Source organism: Arachis hypogaea, chromosome 20 (assembly GCF_003086295.3).
Source record: "Arachis hypogaea cultivar Tifrunner chromosome 20, arahy.Tifrunner.gnm2.J5K5, whole genome shotgun sequence".
NCBI classification, from domain to species: domain Eukaryota; kingdom Viridiplantae; phylum Streptophyta; class Magnoliopsida; order Fabales; family Fabaceae; genus Arachis; species Arachis hypogaea.
In genome coordinates this window covers 62,182,890-62,194,261 of record NC_092055.1, presented here as the reverse complement: position 1 = coordinate 62,194,261, position 11,372 = coordinate 62,182,890, and the positions used below count along the sequence as shown (strand labels likewise).

At 39.5% G+C, this 11,372-nt stretch overlaps 2 protein-coding genes across 2 annotated transcripts; both read left to right on the top strand.

The window, feature by feature from the left end:
- Positions 1-631: 631 nt before the first annotated feature.
- On the top strand, positions 632-1,213 carry LOC112785896 (uncharacterized). Its single transcript, XM_025829318.1, has one exon. The coding sequence runs from the start codon at positions 632-634 to the stop codon at positions 1,211-1,213; it is 582 nt and encodes a 193-aa protein (XP_025685103.1).
- A 2,118-nt stretch (positions 1,214-3,331) lies between these two features.
- LOC140183073 (uncharacterized) lies at positions 3,332-3,694 on the top strand. Its single transcript, XM_072231073.1, has one exon. It carries the CDS (start codon positions 3,332-3,334, stop codon positions 3,692-3,694), a length of 363 nt encoding a protein of 120 aa, XP_072087174.1.
- Positions 3,695-11,372: the final 7,678 nt, after the last annotated feature.

Sequence of the window (11,372 nt, the reverse complement as noted above, 5' to 3'; positions counted from 1 at the left end):
TACTCGTGAGGCAAAGGAGATGGAGTTGATGCAGTTAAAACAGGGAAGTATGTCTGTTGCGGAGTATACAAGGAAGTTTGAAGATTTATGTCGTTTTTCCAAGGTTTGTCAAGGGAATCCAGCAGATTTCGAAGAGTGGAAATGTTTGAAATTTGAAGGGGGACTCCGTGAAGATTTGTTGAACTCAGTGGTTCCATTGGAAATACGGAATTTTGTGGAGTTGGTTAATAAGAGTCAGCTAGTAGAGGGCTGTGCTAAGAAGATAGCTGCAGCTCGGATGAATCGCCCAGGATCTTCTTTTCAGAATTATAATCGGTATTCAGCTCCTTAGGGAAGGAATTTTAAGCAGGGAGCAATGCCTTCACGAAGGTACAATCAGAATAGAAATGTTCATGCACGTCCTACAGGAGGGAATGGAGGAAGAATGAGACAGGATATGGGTAAGCGACCTCAGCAGGCGTAGATGCGACCAGTATGTAGGCAGTGCGGAAAGGAGCATGGAGGTAGACCTTGTCAGCTTACAGGCATTATCTGTTTTTCTTGTGGTCAGCCTGGACATATGGCTAAGGACTTTCCGAAGAAGCCAGTACAAGGAATAGATAGGCCGCGATAGCAAGGACGTGTGTTTGCTATGACTGCTGATGACGCAATGAAATCAGACTCCCTAATTCAAGGTCAGTGTTATGTCAAATCTCGACTCTTAACTGTACTGTATGACTCTGGTGCATCACATTCATTTATATCTGAGACTGTTGCGCATGAGTTGGGATTAGATTTCACCATGTTAGATTATAATCTAATTGTTCGTACACCCACATCTCAAAATGCCTTGACTAGTCAAGTATGTCAACAGGTGCCTTTTGTTATTGAGGCTAGGACTTTTATACATGACCTGATTTGTTTGCCTTTGTGTGGTTTAGATATTATCTTAGGTCTAGATTGGTTGTCTAAGAATCATGTTTTCCTTGATTGTTTTAAACGAATTGCTACATTTCCATCATCTGAAATACACACTGAACCAGTTAAGTCTTGTACTTTCTATTTGAATTCCCTAAGAGTTATTTCTAGTAATAGTGGGTTAGAGGGTTACGTTCTACTATCGGCTAGCTCAGAAACTAATGAACAAGACTTGGAGCAAATCCGAGTGGTGAAGGAGTTTCCTGATGTTTTTCTGGATGATATACCTGAGTTTCCACCTCAGAGAGAAATATAGTTTAGTATTGGTCTGGTTCCTGAAGCCGGACCAATTTCTATAGCACCGTATCGGATGTCACCATTGGAACTAGCAGAGTTAAAGAAGCAGTTGAATGAATTGCTGGGGAAAAAGTTTATTCGTCCGAGTGTATCACCATGGGGAGCTCCAGTGTTACTAGTAAAGAAGAAGGATGGTGGAATGAGGTTATGTGTGGATTATTGGCAATTGAACAATATCACAATCAAGAACAAGTATCTACTCCTAAGGATAGATGATCTGATGGACCAGTTGAGAGGTGCGACAGTATTCTCGAAGATTAATTTGCGATCAGGTTACCATCAAATCCGGGTGAAGGAATCATATATACCTAAGATTGCCTTTCGAACTATGTACGGTCACTATGAGTATACGGTTATGTCCTTTGGACTGACTAATGCTCCTGCTGTATTCATGGATTATATGAATCGCATTTTTCGTCCGTATCTAGATCAGTTTGTGGTAGTCTTTATAGATGATATCCTCATCTATTCCAAGACAGAAGAAGAACATGAAGAGCATTTGAGGATTGTGTTGCAAATATTAAGAGCACGGAAGCTATATGCGAAGTTGTCGAAATGTGAGTTTTGGGCGACAGAAGTGACATTCTTGGGACATGTGATCACACGAGATGGAATAACTGTAGATCCTTTAAAGATCGAGGCCGTAGTACAATGGAAGCAACCCAAGACAGTTACAGAAGTTCGTAGTTTCTTGGGGTTAGCAGGATACTATCGGCGGTTTATCAAGGGTTTTTCACAGATAGCTTTAGCTTTGACTCGGCTTACTAGGAAGGAAGCTCCGTTTGAGTGGACAGAGAAGTGTGAAGAAAGCTTTGAAACTTTAAAGGAAAAGTTGATGACGGCGCCAGTTTTGGTGTTACCAGACCCACAGGAACCTTTTGAGGTGTATTGTGATGCTTCTTCTAAGGGACTTGGATGTGTATTGATGCAGCATAGGAATGTGGTAGCTTATGCTTCGAGACAACTAAGACCTTACGAAAGGAACTATCCGACACATGATTTGGAATTAGCAGCAGTGGTCTTTGCACTTAAGATTTGAAGGCACTATTTGTACGGAGCCCAATTTGAAGTCTTCTCTGATCATAAGAGTTTGAAGTATATCTTTGATCAGAAAGACCTTAATATGAGGCAGAGGCGATGGATGGAATTCTTAAAAGATTATGATTTTAAGTTGAGCTATCATCCTGGGAAGGCAAATGTAGTCACAGATGCTTTGAGTCGGAAGAGTTTGGGCATATCCTGGATGATGATTAAGGAAGAAGAAATGATCTCAGCCTTTGAAAACTTAAAATTAGGAATGAGAGAGACATCAAGAGGAGTTGTTATGGCGCGACTACAATTAACATCTGACTTTAAGATAGCTATTCAACAAGCTCAAGCCCAGAATTCAGGAATGCTGACATTGTTAACACGGATGAAGGCAGATCAGCCGGAAGAGGTACGCCAAGATAAAGAGGAAATATTGAGATATAGGAACAGAATTTGTGTACCTTGTCAGGAGGACTTGAGAAAGAACATTCTTACCGAAGCTCATGAAAGCAGATTTTCTATCCATCCCGGAACGACTAAAATGTACCAAGATCTGAAGAAGATGTTCTGGTGGCCAGGAATGAAGAAAGATATAGCAACGTATGTTTCAAAGTGTCTCACTTGCCAGAAGATTAAGGTGGAACATCAAAAACCACCTGGAACCCTACAACCATTGGAGATACTGCAATGGAAATGGGAAGAGATTACGATGGATTTTGTTACTGGGTTACCAAGAACCTCTGCCGGGCATGATGCAATTTGGGTAATTGTAGGTCGATTGACAAAATCAGCGCATTTTCTACCAATTCAAATTGGTCACAGCTTGGAGAAACTCGCCCGGTTATACATTCAGGAGATAATACGATTGCATGGAATACCTTCATCAATTGTGTCAGACAGAGATCCAAGGTTTACTTCTAGATTTTGGGGAGCTCTACAGAAAGCTTTTGGGACGAAGTTGCACTTAAGTACAGCATATCACCCACAGACTGATGGATAGACAGAACGAACAATTCGTACCTTGGAAGATATGTTGAGATCTTGCGTAATGGACCAACAGGGTAACTGGGACAAATACTTGCCATTGATTGAGTTTGCTTACAACAACAGTTATCAACAGAGTATCGGAATGACACCATATGAGGCCCTCTACGGAAGAAAGTGTAAATCACCATTATGCTGGTATGACAAGGAGGAAGGCAGGATTTTGGGGCCAGACTTGGTACAAGAAACTACCGAACGGATTAAGCACATTCGAGAGAAGATTCAAACTGCCCAAAGTCGACAAAAGAGCTATGCAGATATTAGGCGTAGGCCCTTAGAATTTAAGGAAGGTGAAGATATTTTCTTAAGAGTGACACCTATGACTGGAATAGGTAGAGCTCTTAGGACTAAGAAATTGAATCCATGATACTTAGGTCCTTTTCAAATTCTTAAAAGAGTCGGTCCAGTAGCATACCAAGTAGCTCTCCCTCCTTATTTGTCAAACCTTCATGATGTTTTTCATGTTTCACAACTATAAAAGTATAATCCCGACGAAAGCGACGTTTTACAACGAGAGACAGTACAGCTGCGAGCCGACTTGACATATCAAACCCTACCAGTCAGGATTGTGGAATAAAGTGACAAACAGCTTAGAGACAAGACAGTATCATTGGTTAAGGTAGCATGGGGACAAACTGGAACTGAAGAGTACACATGGGAGCTGGAAGACAAGATGAGAACAGACTACCCGTTTCTCTTTTCAGGTAATTGAAATTTTGAGGACAAAATTCTCTTTTAGGAGGGTAGAATGTAACGGCCTAGCCCCGAAAAAACGGCGCTTTTTCGGGATCAAACGGAATTTTTAGAGAATTTTTAGGAATTTCCATGCATATAAGCACTTCCACTGCACAGGTGCTGCGTCATCAAGCTGCTGAGTCAGCAGCTTGATTGCACAGGACACCTCTCCTAATCTAAGTAGGCACGTCACAAAGAGTTGCGTTTTTGAGCCACTTCGGGCCCGAATTTCAAAATTCTGATTTTCGTGGTTAGTCTCTATGTGACGAGCCGGTCACGAATTTCGAGAAAAAATTATATTAATATAATATTCATATATTATTATTTTATTTAGAATATTATATTATTATCTTCTCTACTGTGATTAATGTTGATCTATGTTTAGTAATATAATAACTGAGCTTGAAATCTATCGATAACGGATAATACCGGCATTCTTAGAAGAACTTAGCACTGCTAATGCTTCATCATATATCTTTTATTCTTATGATTATCCAGTTACTAGTGTCATTTACACTAAGTAACTTAATGTTTATCCATTAGTAGTGTAATTACTTAAGTTCTAATACATCTAGCATTAGTAATTATCCTTTTCTGAGATATTTTGACAAGTAACTTTTGGATAATCATCATCCAAAAGCCACGGCCTCCCTAGGACAGCTTGGCTATCATTTTTGTTCTTGGAAAAGCTTAGAACACCATGAAAGAAAACCATGAAGCTTCCATGAACACCTGAGCTACTTTCTCCGTTCTTTCTCAAACCGAAACCCCTATCAAAAATCTAATCTTACCAAAGTGTTCATATCTTCTTCCTCTTCATTTCTATGTCACTTTTCATGGAGTAAATCAAGGTATGAAGGCTGCTCCTCCTCCTTGAAGATTCGGCCATGGTGGTTCCTTAAGTTAATGATGTTTTCTTCATGTTCTTTCTTAGGATCTCTTATTCAATCACCAAAGCTCCAAGAAAACGTGATTTCTAGTTACCTTAAGGTGAGAAAAACCTTCTTTTCATCATCATGAAGCTTCAGCCTTCATGGTTCATAAGATTCTAAAGTTGTTTTTGATGTTACAATAGGCGTAAAAGTGCTTCTGGAAGCTTGTTTTTGGTGCAATCTCGGACAGCAGCAAAGCAGGTAAGGTTTGGTAAATTAATCAATGATTGGCTGTGTTCTTGAAGTGTTAAACCAGATCTTGTTGCTTGAAATTTGATTTTGGGTGTTTGTGTGATGGTTTGATCATGGAGACTTGTTGTTTAATGCTTGAAAATCATGTTTATGATGGTTTGAAGTGGCTGTTGGTGCTGCTGGAAAACGTGACATTTCAGCCATGAAAATCATGATTTTTGATGCTTATTTGATGTGTATTTGATGGCTGAAAAGTTTCTCTTTGGTTTGATAAAAATCGAGTTCAAATCGGTTTCCGAAAAGATTGAAAAACTAGCTGAAAATCAAGCAGAAATCTGATGAACTTTTGGAAAAAAAATGTTTTTGGTTTTTGGAAAAACATGAAAACGTCTATTCAAGGAGTTTTGGGGTTAAAATGCAATTATTAAAAAGTTTGGGGTTGAAAATTAATTAATCAAAAGTTGAGGGGCTAAAGTGCAAATATTAAAGTTATAGGGGTCAAAGTGCAATTTCCAAGAAGTCCGGGGGTCAAGATGCAATTTTTGAAAGTTAAATAAAATATTATTATTTTAATAATAAAATATTAATATATTATTTTATTAATAATATTATTTTATTAATAATATTATTTTAATAACAATATTATTTTATTAATAATAATAAAATATTGATAAAAAGACAGTTTTCCCTGAAAGCCTCAGGAACGCAGATTTGAGTCCAGAATTCTCTAATTTCCTTTACTAAACACCTAAGAAAAGGTATAAGAGAAGATATAGAGGTATATGAGGTAAAGAAACAAGATTTTAAAACCTGTGTTTAAGTTAGAAAGAAAAGGAGTTAAAAGTGATATAACTGTGTACCTGACCTTACAGAGTAAACAGAGAATTGTAAAATGAGCTTTCTGTGATGTTGTAATGCTTGATTTATGATGATTGCTAAGTGATGGAAAGTATGGTTATATGTGAATTATGAGCCTTCGGGCAATGCTTGTGAATGTTGTGCGAGGACGCCCGTATTGTGATGTTGCTTCCCAGACAGGCTGCGGTAGAGTAGTACCAGCCCTGCAAGCTGAATGCTTGGTAGAGGCCTGACTCGCATACCTGCGGTATATTGAGATTTGAGCAAATACCAGCCTTGCAAGTCGAGAGTACTTGGTAGAGGGTATGCGGTACTTAATCTGGGATTAAGTTCTGGGAAGGCCTTATCTGACCTGGAGGGTCGGATTGCGTCGGGTGCGGGTCGAAACCGACAAATGAGCTCATTACCTGCAGTAGGGACAGACATGCATCATACTTGTTTGTGCATTATTTCTTGTTCTATCTTGTGTTCTTGTTCTATTCCTTGTTTGTTGGAGCATAACTGTGTGATTGCATATTAATGTGTGAATGTGCATTTATTTCCTATTTTCTCTCTTGTTCATGTGTTACATATTACTCTACATTTATTTATACTTCTATGACCACGGACATTATAAATGAAACTTAACTGTAAACCCCGACCTTACTAAGAACTCCCCAGTTCTTACCCCTTACACCTCTACAGATGGACACGGGAGTCCTATTCTACAAGATTGATCCACCGTACATCCACGAGGACCCGGTGCGTGGCGAGTATTACATCTACTGTGCGGTACCTCGTATCTGTAATTATGTAGTTCGTGGTAGACCTTACCAGTACCATATTAGGACAACATACTTTAATCCTGATGCACCCTATGACTTTCCTTTATCTTGGTTACACTCCGGCGGACCTGGGATACCGCATCCTGAGGAGCAGATGCCACCTCCACCTGACCATCCTCCTCCACCTGAACCTCCTCTACCTGATGAGCCTATACCTGCCCAGCTTATCCATGAGGCACCTCCTGCACCTTTTGTCCTTGATGAGTGGGGTGTTCCTGTGTTGCCACCCGAGCTTGATCCTTTACCTGAGCCGATCGAGCCTCCTGTCTTTGATGAGCAGCAGGAACATGAGTATGATCAGATCATGGAGGCGCCACCTCCTTCTCCAGACTGTATTTTGTTTGGTAGCTATCCTTTTATAGTTCCTATGGCCAACAGTGGTTCCTCTGCTATCACTCCAGCAGAAGAAGAGGGCGAGGAAGAAGAATATCCAGAGGAAGATCCTAACTTCATAGTTATCTCTTCTGACAGCGATGACGATGAGCCAGGCGAGGCGCCAGCAGGCGAGCATCACCATTCGCCCGGTGATTTTCCGTGAGGTACTCTGGACCAGGATTGAGGAGACTTTTTGAGATGCCTAGTCTAACTTCAGTACATTAGAGTGTCTCCCTCACTTTTGTTAGCATGATTAGAGGGAATAGGCATATCATAGAGTTAGGCTAGCCTGGGTGCCAGCTTAGGGGCTTTTGGTCAGGCCAGGCCCTGGGGCGTCTTATGTACATATATGTATATACTATATGAGTCACTAACTTAGGGGTGCTGTACTATAGCTCTATGCTTATATAACTGAGCCACTTCTGTAACATGATGTATATTATAGTGTGTTGTTCCATATTCTGTTATCTTTTGTCTTATGTATGTGAACGTTTAATTATCCCTTGATATATGGAAGGTATGCGACTTTAAATTATTCTTGTTAAAAAAAATTTACTTGATAAATTCGCGGGGTTTTAACAACGTACAGGCTTATATTTATTAATTAATAATACAAAAAGGAAAAACAAGTTAGTAACATTCGATTTCTAGTATGATCTAGACATGCTAGAAGTTGGGTCGTTACAACTAAAGACTGTAACTACTTCAACTAAAGATCAAGGGCCCATATCTAAGACTTGAAGAGCTAACTAGAAGATCAGAAGAGTAGTATATATAGGGAGCTCTGTTGTAATTTGATGGATCAATAATAGTTTTCATTATTCTTCTTCTTTATTTTCTCTTGATTTTGCTAGAAAGCTTTCAATCTTCATCCAATTGGGTAGTTGTCTAGGAAAAAAGGCTATTCATACTTGGATCTCCTCGAAACCTTAGAAGAGGAATGACGAGATCATGCTAGAAATACTTTCTCATGTTGGACTGAATTGGGGTTTGGATGGATATAGTGACATATAATCCTACCAACACTTTGATTTGGAAATACATGTGGTATAATCAGTGACCATACTTCATCTCTTCCCAAGAGCAATTAAATCAAGGAATTGGGCAATTGTTCAAGCTTAGAGAGATTGGGTCGCCAAGGAATTGGAATCCAATAACTTAAGATTGCCAAGGAGATCAATGAATGCATTGATTGAGGAAGAGATGAGAATGAACTTGGTCCGGAGAATGCAACATCTCCTAAGCCCAATGAATCCCCCATTTCTGATCTTACCCATTCTCTTTATTTTCTGCCATTTACTTTTATGCTCATCTCCCCAAATCCCCATTTAAGATTCTGCAATTTACTTTCTGCAATTTACATTCCGCCATTTATTTCCAGCACTTACATTTTCTGTTATTTACTTTCCCGCCATTTAATTTTTTGCAATTCCTCAACTCAATTTCTGCTTAGCTCAACTAGAACATTCCTCTAATTAAAGTTGCTTGACCAATCAATCCCTGTGCGATTCGACCTCACTCTATTATGAGTTTTTACTTGACGATAATTCGGTATACTTGCCGAAGGGAAATTCGTTAAGAGATAAGTTTCCGTGCATCAAGTTTATGACGCTGTTGCCGGGGATTGATTTTGTATCGACAATGATTAAGTTGGAGGATAACTAGATTGAGCAATTTTCTTTTGTTTTGTTTAAATTCCATCTGAGTGATTTACTTTCAGTTTTAGCTATTTTCTTCCCTTTTTTCCTTGCCCGTTTGTTGTGTTTTCTTAGTTGTTTGTGGTGCACGAAATTGTGATCTCAACTGCGCCAACAACTTGGTACGCACGATCATAATCTCAACTCTTTTTCACAACTCCGCACAACTAACCAGCAAGTGCACTGAGTCATCCAAGTAATAAACCTTACGTGAGTAAGGGTCAATCCCACGGAGATTGTCGGCTTGAAGCAAGCTATGGTCATCCTTGTAAATCTCAGTCAGGCAGATTCAAATGGTTATGAGGTTTTGATAATTAAAAGATAAATAGAACATAAAATAAGATAAAAATACTTATGTAATTCATTGGTGAGAATTTTAGATAAGCATATGGAGATGCTTTGCTCCTTCTTAATATCTGCTTTCTTACTGCCTTCATTCAATCATTCATACTCCTTTCTATGGCAAGCTGTATGTTGGGAGATCACTGTTGTCAACGGCTACCGTCCGTCCTCTCAGTGAAAATGGTCCAATTGCGCTGTCACAGCACGGCTAATCATCTGTCGGTTCTCACTCATGTTGGAATAGGATCCATTGATCCTTTTGCGTCTGTCACTATGCCCAACACTCGCGAGTTTGAAACTCGTCACAGTCATCCCTTCCCAGATCCTACTCGGAATACCATAGGAATGACTGCCAATAATTCTAGCTTATACCACGAAGACTCTGATCGTGAACCAGGAGGCTAAGAGATATGCATTCAAGCTTGTTTTCATGTAGAACGGAAGTGGTTGTCAGGCACGCGTTCATAGGTGAGAATGGTGATGAGTGTCACATAATCATCACATTCATCATGTTCTTGGGTGCGAATGAATATATTAGAATAAGAATAAGCTTGAGTTGAATAGAAAAATAATAGTACTTTGCATTAATTCATGAGGAACAGCAGAGTTCCACACCTTAATCTATGCGGTGTAGAAACTCCACCATAGAAAATAGATAAGTGAAAAAGGTCTAGGCATGGCCGAATGGCCAGCCCCCAAACATGTACAATGATAAAAGTCTCAGGACTAAACGTCCAAAGATATAAAATACAATAGTAAAAAGGTCCTATTTATAATGAACTAGTAACCTAGGGTTTACAGAAATGAGTAAATGATGCAGAAATCCACTTCCAGACCCACTTGGTGTGTGCTTGGGCTAATAATTGAAGCTTTCACATGTAGAGACTTTTCTTGGAGTTAAACACCAGCTTTGGTACCAGTTTGGGCGTTTAACTCCAGCTTTTATGCCAGTTCTGGCGTTTAACGCCAGAATAGGGTAGAAAGTTGGCGATTAAACGCCAGTTTGTGTTATCAAAACTTGGGCTAAGTATGGACTATTATATATTGCTGGAAAGCTCAGGATCTCTACTTTCTAACGCAATTGAGAGTGCGCCAATTGGGCTTCTGTAGCTCCAGAAAATCCACTTCGAGTGCAGGGAGGTCAGAATCCAACAGCATCTGCAGTCCTTTTTCAGCCTCTGAATCAGATTTTTGCTCAGGTCCCTCAATTTCAGCCAGAAAATACCTGAAATCACAGAAAAACATACAAACTCAAAGTAAAGTCCAGAAATGTGATTTTTACTTAAAAACTAATAAAAATATACCAAAAAGTAGCTAGATCCTACTAAAAACTACCTAAAAATAATGCCAAAAAGCATATAAATTATCCGCTCATCAGTTTGCAATTTAGTTCACTAACCCACTAACTGTTTGATACATTGCACCACTCACACTAACAGCCATTCTAACAAGAGTAATTTCTTCATTCATTTTCTTTCTTCCCTTTTTGCTTTGTTGGTTGTATGACAGGTAGAAGAAGCGGGGCTTCAACTTTCTTTGATTCTGAACCTGGGAGGATCTTCCTTAGATTAAGGAGGGAAGTAAGAGGGAAGAGAGTCGTTGGTGTTGAGAAAGAGGAAGAGTATTTTGAAATAGACATGGAGGAGAATATGGAGAATCACCATGAAGAAGAAGCTCACAACCATGCCAGAGAAGGCCCAGTAAATCATGCTGGGCAAAAGAGAAGAGTTCTAGGCTCTTATATCAATTCAAACCCAAGAAATTGTGGAAGTAGCATTCAAAAGCCAACCATACATGCCAATAACTTTGAACTAAAGTCCCAGCTCATCACCCTCGTTCAGAACAACTGTGCATTCGGAAAAAGTGCCCAAGAAGATCCCAATCAGCATCTAACCACCTTCCTAAGGATATGTGATACTGTGAAGTCTAATGGTGTTCATCCTGACACCTATAGACTGCTTCTGTTCCCCTTTTCACTCAAGGATAAAGCATCTAAATGGCTGGAATCCTTCCTGAAGGAGAGTTTAACAACGTGGGAAGAGGTGGTGAACAAATTTTTGGCGAGATTCTACCCTCCTCAAAGAATCAAC